The 20,720-nt window shown below is 41.7% G+C and overlaps 1 protein-coding gene across 1 annotated transcript in view; it reads left to right on the top strand.

The window, feature by feature from the left end:
- Nucleotides 1-20,720, top strand: part of LOC135558096 (collagen alpha-4(IV) chain-like) — an 87,582-nt gene that overhangs the window by 9,463 nt on the left and 57,399 nt on the right. Inside the window, exons 7-19 of the mRNA XM_064991845.1 lie at nt 305-421; nt 1,457-1,522; nt 1,638-1,664; nt 3,466-3,528; nt 3,713-3,748; nt 3,884-3,925; nt 6,053-6,133; nt 6,427-6,471; nt 6,802-6,864; nt 7,349-7,393; nt 7,898-7,951; nt 16,594-16,660; nt 19,607-19,714. Coding sequence (XP_064847917.1) covers nt 305-421; nt 1,457-1,522; nt 1,638-1,664; nt 3,466-3,528; nt 3,713-3,748; nt 3,884-3,925; nt 6,053-6,133; nt 6,427-6,471; nt 6,802-6,864; nt 7,349-7,393; nt 7,898-7,951; nt 16,594-16,660; nt 19,607-19,714 — 814 coding nt within the window. The remainder of the gene's footprint in view (nt 1-304; nt 422-1,456; nt 1,523-1,637; nt 1,665-3,465; nt 3,529-3,712; nt 3,749-3,883; nt 3,926-6,052; nt 6,134-6,426; nt 6,472-6,801; nt 6,865-7,348; nt 7,394-7,897; nt 7,952-16,593; nt 16,661-19,606; nt 19,715-20,720) is intronic.

Raw genomic sequence — 20,720 nt, 5'->3', positions numbered from 1 at the left:
AGAAAGGCTGTGATTGATATTAGAGTTTACTGAACTCTTATGGCCTTTAAGTGGTTACATATTTATGAAATGTATTACAACCAAAAGGCCAGCTAACCCTCGTAAAGAACATTAAATAAAACACATTTTCTTATTCATAAAGAGAAAATGAAACATACTTCATGTAATGAAATTACTAATAATCATTTCTAGTGCATACTGTTATACACCACATGGTGGCGTGGGTGTTCATGGTGTTTACAGGGTGTACTCTGAGTATCTTTCCATAACTGTGTGGTTCTCGGGCCTGTCTGTGTGGTTTCAGGGTCACGTTGGTGCTGGGGGGAATCCTGGCCTGCCGGGGCTAGATGGCTGTAACGGGACCAGGGGACAGACGGGGATGCCCGGTGTTCATGGCACGGACGGATTCCCTGGACCCAGGGTGAGGGGACTCCTATTAGCAACCACACCTCCGGTCTAGAAATAGGGTAGACATCATATGGTCTCTACCTTCACCCACCTCCAGGGTAGACGTCATATGGTCTCTACCTTCACCCACCTCCAGGGTAGACATCATATGGTCTCTACCTTCACACACCTCCAGGGTAAACATCATATGGTCTCTACCTTCACACACCTCCAGGGTAGACGTCATATGGTCTCTACCTTCACCCAACTCCCTTTGAAGCCCTTCACCCCTCAATTGTTTCCGAACAAGAGAAATAACATAGAATATAACTTCATGATATATGTACAGCATGTGAATGTGACGTTTCCTTCATGCAGCTATCCAGCATTCTGACAGGAGTCTCATACACTGTGGAAGACATCGACAGGTTTCATTTACACATCTTGTGTGTCAGGGGATGGAGTCGCACAAGCAGAATGCTTTATCAGCAAAATTGTTTTGACTTTCCTTCAGGGATATCTCCAAACCTATCGTTTAGACTTTCCTTCAGGGATATCTCCAAACCTATCGCTTTGACTTTCCTTCAGGGATATCTCCAAACCTATCGCTTTGACTTTCCTTCAGGGATATCTCCAAACCTATCGCTTTGACTTTCCTTCAGGGATATCTCCAAACCTATCGCTTTGACTTTCCTTCAGGGATATCTCCAAACCTATCGCTTTGACTTTCCTTCAGGGATATCTCCAAACCTATCGCTTTGACTTTCCTTCAGGGATATCTCCAAACCTATCGTTTAGACTTTCCTTCAGGGATATCTCCAAACCTATCGCTTTGACTTTCCTTCAGGGATATCTCCAAACCTATCGCTTTGACTTTCCTTCAGGGATATCTCCAAACCTATCGCTTTGACTTTCCTTCAGGGATATCTCCTAACCTATCGCTTTGACTTTCCTTCAGGGATATCTCCAAACCTATCGCTTTGACTTTCCTTCAGGGATATCTCCTAACCTATCGTTTAGACTTTCCTTCAGGGATTTCTCCTAACCTATCGTTTTGACTTTCCTTCAGGGATATATCGGTCCCAAAGGAACTAAAGGGGAGCCTGTCTACAATGTATCTGGACCTGGCCTTCCTGTGAGTAATCTTTGCTGTTTGTGTGTGTGTGTGTGTGTGTGTGTGTGTGTGTGTGTGTGTGTGTACAGATATGTGCGTTATATTACACAAACTTTGACTTGTTGATATTTGACAGGGCGACCCTGGGCCTCCTGGAAGATCTGTAAGTGTTTCATCGTTTTCACTATCACTCCGCATTCTTAGAACACCACAGGTAAACACGTTACCACGGTGACGGGGCTCCACAGCTACGGCAGCTTTGAACTCCAGGACCCAGAGGTGACAGGTACAGTGTCTTCAATGTATTCACACTCCTTGACTTTTTCCACATTTTCTTGTGTTACAGCTTGAATTTAAAACGGTATTAAATTGATATTTTTATGTCACTGATCTACAAAATACCCCATAATTGCAAAGTGGAATTATGTTTTTAGAAATGTTTGCAAATTAATAAAAAATGTAAAGCTGAAATGTCTTGAGTCAATAAGTATTCAACCCTTCTGTTATGACAAGCCTAAATAAGTTCAGGAGTGAAAAGATGCTTAACAAGTCACATAATAAGTTGCATGGACTTTGTGCAATGATAGGGTTTAACATGATTTTTAAGTGAATACCCCATCTCTGTACCCTACACATACAATTAAGGTCCCTGAATTGATCAGTGAATTTCAAACACAGATTCAAGCACAAAGACCAGGGAGGTTTTCCTATGGTTCGCAAAGAAGGACACCTATTGGTAGATGGGTAAAAAAAGCAGACATTGAATATCCCTTTGAGCGGTGAAGTTATTAATTACACTTTGGATGGTGTATCAATACACCCAGTCATTACAAAGATACAGGCGTCCTTCCTAACTCAGTTGCTGGAGAGGAAGGAAACCACTCAGGGATTTCACCATGACACCAATGGTGATTTTAAAACAGTTATATAGTTTAATGGCTGTGATAGGAGACAACTGTGGATGGATCAACAACATTGTTGACAGAGTGAAAAGAAGGAAGCCTGTACAGAATAACAATATTCCAAAAGATGCATTCTGTTTGCAATAATACAATTCACCTTTCAGTAGGACAATAACCTAGAACACAAGGTCAAATACTTTACACAGTGGAGTTGATAACCTAGACAACATTGAATGTTCCTGAGTGGCAAAGTTACAGTTTTGACTTAAATTGGCTTGAAAATATATGGCAAGACTTGAAAATGGCTGTCTAGCAATGATCAACAACCAACTTGACAGAGCTTGACAATTTCTTAAAAGAATAATGTGCAAATATTGTACCATCCAGGTGTGGAAAACTCTTTGAGATTTTCCCAGAAAAACACAGCTGTATTCCCTGCCAAAGGTGACTCTAACTAGTATTGACTCAGGGGGTTCAACACTTATATAATCAATAAATATTGCATTTTTCTTCAAATTTGACATTACCGAGTATGTTGTGTAGATCGTTGACTAAAAATTACAATTAATTCAATTTACATCCCACTTTGTAACGCAACTAAACGTGGAAAAGGTCAAAGGGTGTGAATACATTCTGAAGGCACTGTAGATGTTCAGACATAGTTACTCTGTAAAACTTTGATAGTATTTCTCCTCCCACACTGGAACTCTTCCACCAGGTTGTTTCTGTAAAAGAGAATATGTTCTCAGTCAATTTACATTTAGTAAAACAAAGATATAAGCTGTAGTAGCAGTTGTGTTTTACAACATTTATCTCTAACACACTAATTTATTGCCTTTTTGACTCATCAATTAGAAGTAAAAAAAACAAATGTATGTCAACAAGATCTGGGTAATATGTTCAGTAGGGCACACCGTAGCAAAAATATTTAGTGAACGGAAAATTAGTGTTTTCTTATTGGATGACAAGTACAGATAGTACCTGTCTGTTTAACATCCCTTCAGAGGGTTTTCTTCCATTTTTGGGCCTAATGAACACGACAATGTCATGTTTTTCCTCCAGGGATCACCTGGCCATGCGGGACCCAAGGGTCACACAGGCCCTACTGGACCTAATGGAAATGATGTGAGCAATAGGGCTTTTTGTAATCATCGTCTTTGCTATTGAATACAGACGATTCTGTGATGTGAAACATGTATATCTTTTGTGTGACCTGCATGTCTTACAGTACTGTATGTAGTTAATGAGATTATATAGTGGTGAACAGTATGTGTATACGTGTTAAGATATTTCTCTCTCTTTCATCTAGGGTCCAGACGGTCTACCCGGGGCTAGAGGAGAACCAGTGAGTGGGCACACATACACACGCACACGCACACGCACACACACACACACACACACACACACACACACACACACACACACACACACACACACACACACACACACACACACACTTACAAACGTGTTTGTGTTTCAGGGTGACACTGGCAGATCACTGCCGGGCATTAAAGGTGATGAGGTAAGTAGCTATGCTAGTGTGTGTGTGTGTTTTGCTGTGTAATCATTTTGACATTTTTTTTATTTCACCTTTTATTTAACCAGGTAATAAAGGAATAAACAAATGTACAGTCAATAACACAATAGAAACATCTATATACAGTGTGTGCAAATGAGGTAAAATTAGGGAGGTAAGGCAATAAATAGGCCATAGTGGTGAAGTAATTACAATGTAGCAATTAAACACTGGAGTGATAGATGTGTAGAAGATGAATGTGCAAGTAGAGATACTGGGATGCAAATGAGCAAGATAAATAAATAAATACAGTATGGGGATGAGGTAGTTGGATGGGTTATTTACAGATGGGCTATGGACAGGTACAGTGATCTGTGAGCTGCTCTGACAGCTGGAGCCAGTGGGTTTGGTGAGAATATGAAGCGAGGGCCAGCCAATGAGAGCATACAGGTCGCAGTGGTGTATATTGGGCTTTGATGACAAAACGGATTTCACTGTGATAGACTGCATCCAATTTGCTGAGTAGAGTGTTGGAGGCTATTTTGTAAATGACAGGGTATGTTTGGCAGCATGAGTGAAGGATGCTTTGTTGCGAAATAGGAAGCCGATTCTAGATTTAATTTTGAATTGGAGATGCTTAATGTGAGTCTGGAAGGAGAGTTTACAGTCTAACCAGATACCTAGAATATGTGGACAACTACAAATACCTATGTCAGAACCGTCCAGAGTAGTGATGATGGACGGGCAGGCAGATGCAGGCAGCGATCGGTTGAAGAGCGTGCATTTAGTTTTACTTGCATTTAAGAGCAGTTGGAAGCCACGGAAGGAGAGTTGTATTGAAGCTCTGGAGGTTTGTTAACAGTATCCAAGGAAGGGCCAGAAGTATACAGAATGGTGTCGTCTGCGTAGAGGTGGATCAGAGACTCACCCAGCAGTAAGAGCAACATCATTGATGTATACAGAGAAAAGAGTCGGCCTGAGAATTGAACCCTGTGGCACCCCCATAGAGACTGCCAGAGGTCCAGACAACATGCCCTCCGATTTGACACACTGAACTCTGTCTGAGAAGTAGTTGGTGAACCAGGCGAGGCAGTCATTTGAGAAACCAAGGCTGTTGAGTCTGCCAATAAGAATGCGGTGATTGACAGAGTCGAAAGCCTTGGCCAGGTTGACGAGTACGGCTGCACAGTATTGTCTTTTATCGATGGCGGTTAAGATATCGTTTAGGACCTTGAGCGTGGCTGAGGTGCACCCATGACCAGCTCAGAAACCAGATTGCATAGCGGAGAAGGTACGGTGGGATTCGAAATGGTCGGTGATCTGTTTGTTAACTTGGCTTTTGAAGACGCTTAGAAAGACAGGGTAGGATAGGTATAGGTCTGTAGCAGTTTGGGTCTAGAGTGTCTCCCCACTTTTGAAGAGGGGGATGACCGTGGCAGCTTTCCAATCTTTGGGGATCTAAAAATATAAAAAATATATCCCATTTAGCAGACGCTTTTGTCCAAAGCGACTTACAAGTCGGCTGGGGCCACTACTTTTTACATATGGGTGGCCCCAGCGGGAATCGAACCCACGACGCTTGGCGTTGCAAGCGCCATGCTCTACCGACTGAGCCACACAGGACGATACGAGAGGTTGAACAGGCTAGTAATAGGGGTTGCAACAATTTGCGACGGATAATTTTAGAAAGAGAGGGTCCAGATTGTCTAGCCCAGCTGGTTTGTAGTGGTCCAGATTTTGCAGCTCTTTCAGAACATCAGCTGTCTGGATTTGGGTGAAGGAGAAATGGAGGAGGATTGGGCAAGTTGCTGTGGGGGGTGCAGAGCTGTTGACCAGGGTAGGGGTAGCCAGGTGGAATGCATGGCCAGCCATAGAAAAATGCTTATTGAAACTCTCAATTATAGTGGATTTATCGGTGGTGACTGTGTTACCTAGCCTCAGAGCAGTGGGCAGCTGGGAGGAGGTGCTCTTATTCTCCATGGACTTTACAGTGTCACATAACTTTTTTGGCCGTTTGTGCTACAGGATGTGAATTTGTGTTTGAAAAAGCTAGCCTTAGCTTTCCTAATCATCCCCTTCTCTCCATGTCAACATGGATAATATTATCTCTCTACTCATCCTGCTGTCTCTCAGGGGGACCAGGGTCAACCAGGGCCTCCGGGGCCTGAGGAGATCGTCGAGCCTCCAGACCTTTTCTACCCCAAAGGAGACAAGGTACCCTATATAGCGCGACTGCCTATGGGAACATTATGGACTTTCTCTGTACTTCGTCGTGCAAAGAAACACGTAGACTATATGCTTACCAAGGGTTGTAACAGTTGATGCTAAAACATCAGTGGGAACCAAGAAATGTAATTTTATAGTTTGGAGCATTAGGACTCAAAATATGGACTGCATTATTCTTCTTGAAGTCCAGAGCAATGAATGAGTTAACCCATAATTGGCTTGCTGTAACAGAGTTGGCTTTCGTCCACCACGATTAACTCTTGATGTTGTTTTTGTCTAAGGGGGATAAAGGGGTTCCTGGACCATGTGGACCCAGAGGCATAACTGTGAGTTTGTGTGTGTGTGTGTGTGTGAGTTTGTGTGTGCATGCTCCTGTGTGTGTGTGTGTGTGTGTGTGTGTGTGTGTGTGTGTGTGTGTGTGTGTGTGTGTGTGTGTGTGCATGCTCCTGTGTGTGTGTGTGTGTGTGTGTGTGTGTGTGTGTGTGTGTGTGTGTGTGTGTGTGTGTGTGTGTGTGTGTGTGTGTGTGTGTGCATGCTCCTGTGTGTGTGTGTGTGCATGCTCCTATGTGTGTGTGTGTGTGTGCATGCTCGTGTGTGTGTGTGTGGTTTATGCATTTGTGTATTTACATGTGTTTGAACTATAACTCTCCTTACAGGGAGAAAAATCCTATGAAGGACTAAAGGGAGAAACTGGAATCCGTGGCTTTCCTGGCCCTCGGGTAGGAACACTGTACTGTTGTGATCTGATGTCATAAAGCCGTCCTCCTGGCCCTCGGGTAGGAGCACTGTACTGTTGTGATCTGATGTCATAAAGCCGTCCTCTTGGGCCTCGGGTAGGAACACTGTACTGTTGTGATCTGATGTCATAAAGCCGTCCTCCTGGCCCTCGGGTAGGAACACTGTACTGTTGTGATCTGATGTCATAAAGCCGTCCTCTTGGGCCTCGGGTAAGAACACTGTACGGTTGTGATCTGATGTCATAAAGCCATCCTCCTGGCCCTCGGGTAGGAGCACTGTACTTTTGTGATCTGATGTCATAAAGCCGTCCTCCTGGCCCTCGGGTAAGAACACTGTACGGTTGTGATCTGATGTCATAAAGCCATCCTCCTTGTTATTATGTAGTCATCTGTTGTTGTCTTCAATATTACTTGATTAGTTGTCTTTTAATTATTATTTTTTTGTCTCTTATCTTCTCTGTCCAAGGGTTACATTGGATCTACCGGCCTGCCTGGAATGCCTGGACCACAGGTGGGACTTCTCCATCCTAGTTTCGTCTCGTCAATGTTGTGTGGAATAATTACTCTCCAAAATATTGCTTTGCTATGTTTAACTACCAATGAATCTGCAGTGATATTGCATGAAAGGCATCTGAAGGAAATTTATTTGATTTAGTTTACTATAGTTTGGTCTGTTGTCAGATTTGAAATGCATTGGTTATTTTAGGAAACTAAAGGAGGAGAAGGTATTGTAATTTTAACGAGAAGAAGATATTTATTTTCACTTTATTCAGATAGGCACAGTAGGCAACGAAAGGGGAGACAGTGAGAGATGAAGCTGTAGAGTAGCGGGGGGTTTAGGATTTGTAACGAGCTGAGGGTGTAGTACAAGTGCTGCAAGTGGCGACATTGCAGGCTAGACCAGAGTAAGGCACAGGAATTGTAGTTTTGATGTGAATGTCTAAATATTGTACTTTCTGTGAATGTTGACTTCTATACTGTACGTTATTAATGTAGTTGTTCTCCTTTCATTCAGGGCTATCCTGGAGACCAAGGGTTTCCTGGTCTGATCGGCAGGTCAGGACCAACGGTGAGCTGAACCCAGAACCAGCAGGTTGGGCTTAACCAGACAGTATCTGTCTATAATCAGCCAGTTGGGCTCAACCAGAACCAGACAGTATCTGTCTATTATCAGCACGTTGGGTGGGCTCAACTCCATTAGTTCAGTTGACCCAGAAAGGGACAAATTCTGGAGATATTGTATTTTATTACCCAGGCTTTATAGCTTTCAGTATTCAGATTTAATTGTGGAGTGAGCTCTATGGGCGTGACTTCTTTAAACTTAATTTCAATCTGTGTCCATGAACACCCACCAACTATAATAACTCTTATCAAGTAGTGTCAAATGTTGAGGATACAGAACACATTTAATCCACGTAATAATTAACATTTCCTGTAGCTGCAGGATAATTTTCCTGCTGTAGCAAACTGGATCAAATTAAGATCCTAGATCTGTATAGATTTTCTTGACATCTTGGTTTGGGTCTGTGCTTCGTCTACCCTCTTGTGGCTGAGTGCTGAAACAACAGACAAAACCAGAAAGTGTACATCATCTAAACTTGGCACAAAAACAAAGCCTGGTTTGTGGCCTACATTTATATGAGATTTAAAAAAAATTTTTTAAAAGATATATATATATATAGTACCAGTCAAAATGTTGGACACACCTACTCATTCCAGGATTCTTCTTTATTTTTACTATTTTCTACATTGTAGAATAATAGTGAAGACATCAAAACTATGAAGTAACACATACAAATCAAATCAAATGTATTTATATAGCCCTTCGTACATCAGCTGATATCTCAAAGTGCTGTACAGAAACCCAGCCTAAAACCCCAAACAGCAAGCAATGCAGGTGTAGAAGCACGGTGGTTAGGAAAAACTCCCTAGAAAGGCCAAAACCTAGGAAGAAACCTAGAGAAGAACCAGGCTATGTGGGGTGGCCAGTCCTCTTCTGGCTGTGCCCGGTAGAGATTATAACAGAACATGGCCAAGATGTTCAAATGTTCATAAATGACCAGCATGGTCGAATAATAATAATAAGGCAGAACAGTTGAAACTGGAGCAGCAGCACGGCCAGGTGGACTGGGGACAGCAAGGGGTCATCATGTCAGGTAGTCCTGGGGCATGGTCCTAGGGCTCAGGTCCTCCGAGAGAGAGAAAGAAAGAGAATTAGAGAGAGCATATGTGGGGTGGCCAGTCCTCTTCCGGCTGTGCCGGGTGGAGATTATAACAGAACATGGCCAAGATGTTCAATTGTTCATAAATGACCAGCATGGTCGAATAATAATAAGGCAGAACAGTTGAAACTGGAGCAGCAGCTACAGATACAGAATCATGTAGTAACCAAAATATATTTGAGATTCTTAAAAATAGCCACCCTTTGCCATGATGACAGCTTTGAACACTCTTGGCATTCTCTCAACCAGCTTCATGAGGTAGTCACCTGGAGCTGCAATTAATAGGTGTGCCTTGTTAAAAGTATTCATCCGCTTTGTTGTTTTTCCTATTTTGTTGCATTACAACTTGCAATTACATTTTTATTTGGATTTCATGTAATGAACATACACAAAATAGTCCAAATTGGTGAAGTGAGATGAAAAAAATAACTTGTTTAAAAAAATAATTAACGGAAAAGTGGTGCGTGCATATGTATTCACCCCTTTTGTTATGAAGCCCCTAAATAAGATCTGGTGCAACCAATTACCTTCAGAAGTCACAATTAGATTGCACACAGGTAGACTTTAACTAAGTGTCACATGATCTCAGTGTATATATATATACACCTGTTCTGAAAGGCCCCAGAGTTTGCAACACCACCCAAGCAAGCGGCACCACCAAGCAAGCGGCACCATGAAGACCAAGGAGCTCTTCAAAAAGGTCAGGGACAAAGTTGTGGAGAAGTACAGATCAGGGTTGGGTTATAAAAACATATCAGAAACTTTGAACATCCCATGGAGCACCATTAAATCCATTATTAAAAAATGGAGAGAATATGGCACACAACAAACCTGCCAAGAGCGGGCCACCCACCAAAACTCATGGATCAGGCAAGGAGGGCATTAATCAGAGAGGCAACAAAGAGACCAAAGATAACACTGAAGGAGCTGCAAAACTCCACAGCGGAGATTGGAGTATCTGTCTATAGAACCACTTTAAGCTGTACATTCCACAGAGCTGAGCTTTACGGAAGAGTGGCCAGAGATAAGCCATTGCTTAAATAATAAAATAAGTAAACACTTAATAAGCAAACACCTTCTTCCCAAACATATGGAAGAAGGTACTCTGGTCAGATGAGACTAAAACTGAGCTTTTTGGCCATCAAGGAAAACGCTATGTCTAGCGCAAACCCAACACCTCTCATCACCCCGAGAACACCATCTCCACAGTGAAGCATGGTGGTGGCAGCATCATGGTGTGGGGATGTTTTTCATAGGCAGGGACTGGGAAAATGGTCAGAATTGAAGGAATGATGGATGGCGCTAAATACAGGGAAATTCTTGAGGGAAACCTGTTTCTGTCTTCCAGAGATTTGAGACTGGGACAGAGGTTCACCTTCCAACAGGACAATGGCCTTAAGCATACTGCTAAAGCAACACTTGAGTGGTTTACGGGGAAACATTTAAATGTCTAGGAATGGCCTAGTCAAGGCCCAGACCTCAATCCAATTTGAGAATATGTGGTATGACCTAAAGATTGCTGTATACCAGCGGAACACATCCAAATTGAAGGAGCTGAAGCAGTTTTGCCTTGAAGAATGGGCAAGAATCCCAGTGGCTAGATGTGCCAAGCTTATAGAGACATACCCCATGAGACTTGCAGCTGTAATTGCTGCAAAAGGTGTCTCTACAAAGTATTGACTTTGAATAGTTAGGCACGCTCAAGTTTTCTGTTTCTTTGTCTTATTTCTTGTTTGTTTCACAATAAAAAAATTATTTTGCATCTTCAAAGTGTTGTGTAAATCAAATGACACAACCCCCCCCCCCCAAAAAAATCTATTTTAATTCCAGGTTGTAAGGCAGCAAAATAGGAAAAATGTCAAGGGGGTGAATACTTGCACAAGCCACTGTAAATGTTTCATAGAGTTCAAGTAACAGACACATGTCAACATCAACTGTTCAGAGGAGACTGCGTGAATCAGGCCTTCATGGTCAAATTGCTGCAAAGAAACCACTACTAAAGGACACCGATTAGCAGAGACTAGCTTGGATCAAGAAACACGAGCAATGAACATTAGACCGGTGGAAATCTGTCCTTTGGTTTGATGAGTCTAAATTTGAGATTTTTGGTTTCAACCAGCGTTTCTTTGTGATATGCAGAGTAGGTGAACAGATGATCTCCGCATGTGAGGTTCCCACCGTGAAGCATGGAGGAGGAGGTGTGGGGGTGCTTTTCTGGTGACACTGTCAGTGATTCATTCTGCAGTGATACGCCATCCCATCTGGTTTACGCTTAGTGGGACTATCATTTATTTTTCAACAGGACAATGACCCAACACACCCACAGGCTGTGTAAGGGCTATGTAACCAAGAACGAGAGGGATGGAGTGCTGCATCAGATGACCTGGCCTCCGATCACCCGACCTCAACCCAATTGAGATGGTTTGGGATGAGTTGGACTGCAGAGTGAAGGAAAAGCAGTACTCAGCCAGCATATTGTGGGAACTCCTTCAAGACTTTTGGAAAAGCATTCCAGGTGAAGCTGGTTGAGAGAATGCCAAGTGTGTCCAAAGCTATCAAGGCAAAGGATGGTTACTTTGAAGATATAAAATATATATATTTTGATTTGTTTAATTAACACTTTCATGGTTACTACATAATTCCATGTGTGTTATTTAATTGTTTTGATGTCTTCACTATTATTCTACAATGTAGAAAATAGTAAAATTCAAGAAAAAACCCTTGAAGGATTCGTTGTTTCCAAACTTTTGACTGGTACTATATGTCTGTAATCCCTTCCACTGCATAATTTAGAAAATGGTCAAATATCACTTTCTCTGTATCTACCTTTCACATATGTTCTATGAGAGCCAATATAGATCTATATTTTTCTGCACTTTGGCCTTGCTCTCAGGAGTCAATTCAGGTTGATGTAGCCGTCAATTCAGGTTGATTTGGTTCCTGGTTCTTTATCTTTCTCCTCTTTCTCCCTCCATCTGTCACTCCTCCATCCTCTTCAATCTCTTTACAGTAACCGCAGGCAAAAAAATCCCCCCCCCCCCTTTGTCGGGGGATATCTGTTTTGATGACCTAGTGCCGTTTTGTCTTTGCATCTGGCTTGTCTCATGCCGCTATATAGCCCAATCTCAAATGGATCCCTAGCTTCTACCCCCTAAACCAAGGGTACTCAACTGCTATTTGAGATGTTCCGGTCACACAAATGTCCTAGGTGGCAAAGGTCCGGATGGATATTCTCTTTGTCGACATAGTAACCAACCTCCACCTCGCCAAACTGTTCACACCTCTCTTGTGGCGGAAGGAGCATTTTGCAGTTTTTAAGCAAATTTCCTGCAATTTTCCACATTGTGCCAAATGTGTGTTCATATGATGCCTGAGTGACTCAACAAAATAAATGGGGCCCACTGGGGGTCGAGGCCCCTGGTAAACGGGATCTGTTCACGATAACTACAAAATGGCTGGTTAGCCTAACGTACTTACGGTATCTAGATAACATGGGATAGTTGATCAACTGGACATTTCTGATAGGTTATAAAAAGCGCTCCAAGGTCTGTCATTTTCAAAATGTCACCTTGTCTATTCTACTATTACAATTCTAAACCGCATTACATTGAAAGCCCGACTGGGGGGGGGGGGGTCCGTATTGACCGCGTTCTGGATCCCGAGCCAGACCATAGTCTGAAAAGATTGAATCAGTGTAACCAGTATTGCAAAAAACTCCACCTAGCCTGTCTGAAGTCAAGGTGGAGTTATTGCCATATCTAATTGCCTACCCAATTTTTTTTTTAGATCTATATACAGTGGGGCAAAAAAGTGTTTTGTCAGCCACCAATTGTGCATGTTCTTCCACTTTAAAAGATGAGAGGCCTGTAATTTTCATCATAGGTACACTTCAACTATGACAGACAAGATGAGGGGAAAAGAATCCAGAAAATCACATTGTAGGATGTTTTATGAATTTATTTGCAAATTATCCTTATTCAAACCTACACACTGGTTGGATAAAAAGGACACACTGTTTTCTCCACATTTTCCTCTGGAATGTCTTCCTCTGCTCTCTCAAAGTGTGTTTGTCTTTCCAACTCTCTTCACCCTCTTCCTCTTCACCTCTTCCACTCATCTTAGTTCTGTGGGGAATATTTGATAGGATTCCTGCGTTGCCTCTCTGGCCACATTCCTATGTCTTGTTTTTTCTTTCTCCCGCCTCCCACTACTCCCACCTCCTCCCACTACTCCCACCTCCTCCCACTACTCCCACCTCCTCCCACTACTCCCACCTCCTCCCACTACTCCCACCTCCTCCCACTCATCACACCTCTTCCTTGTCACGCCCTGACCTGAGAAGTCTGTTTTCTTTATATTTTGGTTAGGTCAGGGCGTGACTAGGGTGGGTACGCTAGTTTTTGTGTTGTCTGGGGTTTTTGTATGTCTAGGTGATTTGTATGTTTATGGTGGCCTGATATGGTTCCCAATCAGAGGCAGCTGTTTATCGTTGTCTCTGATTGGGGATCATATTTAGGTAGCCATTTCCCTTTGGTGTTTGTGGGATCTTGTCTATGTGTAGTTGCCTGTCAGCACTCGGTTTTATAGCTTCATGTTTCGTTTTGTTATTTTGTTCAGTGTTTCATTCTGTAAATTAATAAGAATGTACACATACCACGCTACATTCTAAGGCCCACCTCACCATTAATACAACATTCTAGTACAATATTTACCTCCACGTAATTGTTGTTCATTGGAGTAAATGGCCCATTGGACATGAACTAAAGACCATAGGTCACACATTCACCATTCCTCACACATCTTCACACAGGAATGACGTAATTAAATGATTATATTCACAAGTAAATTGAGTTGTATCTCTACTCCACTGAAACAGTTGTCTAGTTATCACGATATGGAGTAAACACATCAGAAAAAGACAGTGGAGAAATGGACAATTCATCAAATATTGAACGCAAGTGGATCAGGCTGCACTTGCTGGTTGTTCAAACAAAATTGAAATGTGGAGACCTGCTTGAGCTATCAACTCAACTGGTTATGTTCCTACCCTTTTATCCTGTTTGTTGGGTTCTCTCTCCGTGACAACTGTTTTGCAACATATCAGCCTTGTTTCCTGCAAATGTTTCAATCATTCACTAAACCCTAAATTAATCATGTAGAAATGGAGCAAGTTGAGGAGACCAAACTGCTTGGTGTAACTCTGGATTGGACATAGGCAAATTAGAATTGGCCCAGAACAGAGCAGCACAACTGGCCCTTGGATTTCCCCAGAGAGTCAACATTAATAATATGCATGTCAATCTCTCCTGGTTCAGGGTGGAGGAGATATTGACTGCATCACTACTTGTCTTTGTGAGAGGTATTGACATGCTGAAATCACAGAGCTGTCTGTTTAAGCATCTAGCGCACAGCTCAGACACCCATACATGTCCCACAAGACATGCCACCAGGGGTCTCTTCACAGTCCAGAACAGACTACAGGAAACACACAGTACTACATAGAGCCATGACTACATGGAACTCTATTCCACAGTACTACATAGAGCCATGACTACAAGGAACTCTATTCCACAGTACTACATAGAGCCATGACTACATGGAACTCTATTCCACAGTACTACATAGAGCCATGACTACATGGAACTCTATTCCACAGTACTACATAGAGCCATGACTACATGGGACTCTATTCCACAGTACTACATAGAGCCATGACTACATGGAACTCTATTCCACAGTACTACATAGAGCCATGACTACATGGAACTCTATTCCACAGTACTACATAGAGCCATGACTACATGGAACTCTATTCCACAGTACTACATAGAGCCATGACTACATGGAACTCTATTCCACAGTACTACATAGAGCCATGACTACATGGAACTCTATTCCACAGTACTACATAGAGCCATGACTACATGGAACTCTATTCCACAGTACTACATAGAGCCATGACTACATGGAACTCTATTCCACAGTATTACATAGAGCCATGACTACATGGAACTCTATTCCACAGTACTACATAGAGCCATGACTACATGGAACTCTATTCCACAGTACTACATAGAGCCATGACTACATGGAACTCTATTCCACAGTACTACATAGAGCCATGACTACATGGAACTCTATTCCACAGTACTACATAGAGCCATGACTACATGGAACTCTATTCCACAGTACTACATAGAACCATGACTACATGGAACTCTATTCCACAGTACTACATAGAGCCATGACTACATGGAACTCTATTCCACAGTACTACATAGAGCCATGACTACATGGAACTCTATTCCACATCAAGTAACTCAGTCAAACTGTAAACTACACCTTATGGAACAGAGCGGACTGTGAAGAGACACACACACACACGCATTCACACAGCATTCACACAGCACACACAGAGCATTCACACATTCACAAACACATGCTAACACACGCACACTACACACACACATATTTTAACATGATTATTTTGCTGTATTATAAATGTTGTATTGTAGATATGTTATGGTAGAGTGGTGTGTTATGTATTGTTTTATTGCATTTAATTGTGATTGGATCCCAGGAAGAGTAGCTGTGGATTGGCAGGAACTAATGTGGATCCGGAATAAAATACCAAAATACAGTAGGGGCAGGAAACGGACAGAGAACTGGTCGAAGTCAAGGCCTACTTTTAACCAGCTAGCGTACAGAGAGGCAGGTTTTAGCACCATCCACTACATAGAGATGGATGATTTACTAAGAAGCTTCTGCATTTCTATAGAGCAAGAGTATTCTGTTTTGGTGTTCTTCATCTAGGACCAAGGGTGATAGATATCTTTAAAGAGCCCACTCACTTTCTCACAACAGTTTACTGTAAACTGGCCCTTCAACTGCCTCTTTGTGGTTCATCATATTCTTGTCTCAGTCGTTTTTTAATATATATTTTGAGTGCTTACTCTAAAAAGGTCATTTTTAAAGTTGATATATATTGTTTAACAGAAGCAAAACAATGGCGACATTTGTAATAAGGTCTACTAAAATGAAGATTGCTCTACTTCCTGTCCCCAAAGCTTTCTCTCCTAGCCAACCCCTTTGTGATGTCATGCCTGTCGCGCCTGTAACTGTGACATCATCGCTAGACATAAAATTGTCTATGGACAAAGATGGACTCAAAAGATGGCCATTTTATTGACATAATAAAACATTTTAGAGAGACTCTTGCATGAACTCTTGTACAATTCCGTGTACTACACTTCTTTAATTCAGGGCCACAGATCTAGCAACTGGAATTTAAATTAATCCCTTGAATTGAAATCGATGCCAACCCAGATAATGAGTAGCACAGGAAGTGTTTCCTGACCATATGATCTGTCCAGGAAAAACTCCTGGCCATATTTATGAGTGATGATCTCCTATGTTGCCCCGCAGTAAATTAATGCATTATTATTATCATTATCATTAGGTAATAAACTCTCTCCCTGTATCCTCCCAGGGCTTCCCAGGAGACAAAGGCTTCAGAGGACCAGCGAGCCAAATATACAACAATTCCACTGTAGCAGGTTAGAGGACACCTCAGTTATAAGAGGTCCATACTTAAGAACATTAGAAAAAGAACACATTCAAAAACGGCCATTTAAAATCATTGACATAGTTGCACGTGATACAATGCTACATGTTAGTTGTTCCCATTAGATAACATGTCACATTTAGCTCTATGCTAACCTGACCAGCTGGCAGTGATTTATGTCCGGTAACTAATTCTGTATCAGCCAATTACAAATGTTGATGGATGTGATCGATCACTTTTCCATGAAAGCGTCTTTAACAAAGTCAAACGGCACCACCTACTAGTCAAAGTTACTAAAACGCACAACATGTAAACTGGACGAATAGCTCAGTGTAGCCTGGTAGTTCCTGGTAGTTCCTGGTGGCTCCTGGTAGTTCCTGGTGGCTCCTGGTAGTTCCTGGTGGCTCCTGGTGGCTCCTGGTAGTTCCTGGTAGTTCCTGGTGGCTCCTGGTAGTTTTCGCCGTTTGCGTAAAGTCAGGTGAGATATATATTTATATATTTTATATATATATTTTTTTCCCCTTTGAAATGTAGAATTACATTTTATTGTGTTGAGAATAGAAGAGAGAAGGGCAGCCAAAACCTTGTAACTGAACATTACAAACACATTTAATGAGGAACCTATTGTTGGAAACCTTACAGACTGACCCACACAGTACCAGTCAAAAGTTTGGACACACCTACTCATTCCAGGGTTTTTCTTTATTTTGTACTATTTTCTACACTGTAGAATAATAGTGAGGACATCAAAACTATGAAATAACACATATGGAATCACGTAATAACCAAAAAAAGTGTTAATTCTACAAATAACTACCCTTTGCCTTGATGACAGCTTTGCACACTCTTGGTATTCTCTCAATCAGCTTCACCTGGAATGCTTTTACAACAGTCTTGAAGGAGTTCCCACATATGCTGAGCACTTGTTGGCTCATTTTCCTTCAGTTATGGTCCATCACTCTCCCTCTTGGTCAAATAGCTCGTGGTGTGTTGGGTCATTGTCCTGTTGAAAAACAAACGATAGTCCCAATAAGCGCAAACCAGATTGGACGGTGTATCGCTGCAGAATGCTGTGGTAGCCATGCTGGTTAAGTGTGCCTTGAAGTCTAAATAAATCACTGACAGTGTCACCAGCAAAGCACCCCCACACCATAACACCTCCATGCTTCACGGTGGGAACTACACATGCAGAGATCATCTGTTCACCTACTCTGCATCTCATAAAGACATGGCGGTTGGAACCAAAAATATCAAATTTGGAGTCATCAGACCAAAGGACAGATTTCCACCGGTCTAATGTCCATTGCTCGTCTTTCTTGGCCCAAGCAAGTCTCTTCTTCTTATTGGTGTCCTTTTAGTAGTGGTTTCTTTGCAGCAATTTGACCATGAAGGCCTGATTTTCAAGCAGTCTCCTCTGAACAGTTGATGTTGAGATGTGTCTGTTACTTGAACTCTGAAGCATTTATTTGGGCTGCTATTTCTGAGGCTGGTAACTAATGAACTTATCCTCTGCAGCAGAGGTAACTCTGGGTCTTCCTTTCCTGTGGCAGTCCTCATGAGAGCCAGTTTCATCAGGGGGCTTGATGGTTTTTGCGACTTGAGGAAGCTTTCAAAGTTCTGACCTAAATGTCTTAAAGTAATGGCGGACTGCCGTTTCTCTTTGCTTATTTGAACTGTTCTTGCCATTATATGGACTTGGTTTTTTACCAAACAGGGCTATCTTCTGTATACCACCCCTACCTTGTCACAACACAACTGATTGGCTCAAACGCATTAAGAAGGAAAGAAATTCCACAAATTCAGAAGGCACACCTGTTAATTGAAATGCATTCCAGGTGACTACCTCATGAAGCTAGTTGAGAGAATGCCAAGAGTGTGCAAAGCTGTCATTAAGGCAAAGAGTGGCTATTTTGAAGAATCTTTGTTTAACACTTTTTTGGTTATTAAATGATTCTATATGTGTTATTTCATATTTTCAATTTCTTCACTATTATTCTACAATGTAGAAAATAGTAAAAATAAAGAAAAACCTTTGAATGAGTAGGTGTGTCCAAACATGCACACATTTTTGTTCCCCCCCCCCCCAGTTTTATCATTGGAATGTGACACAAATCAGGCAACACTGTGCTTTAGAACCATGCCGACGCCTCTGAGTGGTCGACGAGGCTGTTTGGATAAAAAAATATACAATGATAATGCCCCCCCCCCCCCCCACTTCGAAGACCACTTTGAAAACCAACTTTTTTATTATCAATTATTAGAATTGTATGCGTTATTTGAATCAAGCATCGAGGACCAGCAATGAACAGTGTGTGTATGCCACCTGACAGCGATGGTAACTATTGGACAAGACCGTAAGGCTCTTCTACTCCTTTATGTTTTTTTTTCTGTCAAAGCACATTTATGTGTGTGAAACGGATACGCAAAAACACGCGTTTTGTCATATGTGAAGACGTGCATGTATTATTGGGACGCTGCACTTTACAGACCAAGTTAACCTTGAATTTGAAGGCTTAAAATATCCCTCTGGTGGATAAATTGACCTATTTTAAAAAGTGCCATTGGATATAAAGTCTAAGATCTTTGATAAGTTGAATTTGTTACTGAACCTAATCACTGCCACCTGGTCAGGATAACATAGGGCTAAATGTGCCAGGTTGTGTAATGGGAAAAACTAACATTTTATCACCTGCAACTACATCAACAATAACGCACATTTTGAGACAAAAAAAGTTTTTCTAATGTTCTCAAATATGGACCAATAGAGTTTGTTGTTTGTTATGTTTATTTATTTAACCTTTTTGTTTATCCAGAGAAACCTGATCCAAGACAATGTGAGATTATGATTAGGAAATACCTGTAGGAAGAAAACATAACAGCGCATGAGATCTGAATCATGGTCAAATAAGAAACAGACTCTGTATCCACTGTATTGCAGGTTACCCTGGTGATCCCGGCCCCCAGGGTCCAAGGGGAGCACCAGGAGACATTGGAGAGATGGGCATTAATGGACCTCCTGGACCACCAGGTGTATTAAGCTCCACAGGTCAACATTTCACCATCTTTATGATATATAATATATCCTATCCCCTATTTTTCTAAATGTTCTGTCTTTTTTCTGGTCCTGTTTCCTAATTGTCCTACCTTCCACCAATTCCTTATACCAGCCTCTTCCTTTTTTAATCCAAGAACGGAAGTAAACAAGTCACTTTGGGATGGATTATTGGGGCCTTGGGCCAGTCTTCTGTCCCCTGCCTTTCTATCCATTCACTTCCTGTCCTACTATAGTAGACAATGCTCATATTTGTACAAAATAAGAGCACAGCTGTTCTAACTTGTGCTCTTACTTTTTCATGGCTCTGTAAGTCTATTTGCCCCCTCTCTGATTTTATATATTGTTGCATATTTTTGATACTGAATGTTGTCACATCTTCAACCAAAACCTAATATTAGATTAAGGGAACCTGAGTTTACAAATAACCCCCAAAAATGTGAAACTTATTTCATTTGTTTAATTAACAAAGTTATGCAACACCCAATTCCCCTGTGTGGAAAAAGTAATTGTCCCCTTACACTCAGTAACTGGTTCTGCCACCTTCAGCTGCAATGACTGCAACCAAAAGCTTCCTGAAACAGTGGATGTTCATTTTTATGCAGACGATACTGTTCTTTATTAACACTACTACCGCTTAGCTTTAGCTTTTGAAAATGCCCAAAGAGCATTTAACATCATACAACCGAATCTGTATGATTTAAAGCTGATTCTAAATTTGGGTAAAACAAATTGCATGGCATGTTACAAATCATGTCATTGCTACATTGGCTGGACATACTATAGAGCAAGTTAAAGTGTACAAATATTTGGGTGTGTGGGTTGATAAGCTGAGCTTCACTGTGCATGTAGAGAATTTGATAAGGAAGCTCAAGCTGGAAATAGGATTTTATTACCGACATAAAGCTTGTTTTTCTTTAGAGGCCAGGAAGGAGCTGGTACGATGTACATTACTGTCGGTTTTAGATTTGAGTGATTGTTACGACTAGGAGTAGTGGGT

This window comes from Oncorhynchus masou, chromosome 17 (genome assembly GCF_036934945.1).
Source record: "Oncorhynchus masou masou isolate Uvic2021 chromosome 17, UVic_Omas_1.1, whole genome shotgun sequence".
In the NCBI taxonomy this organism is placed as follows: domain Eukaryota; kingdom Metazoa; phylum Chordata; class Actinopteri; order Salmoniformes; family Salmonidae; genus Oncorhynchus; species Oncorhynchus masou.
Note: the sequence above shows the minus strand (reverse complement) of the source record. Positions and strands in the feature narration are given on the sequence as shown.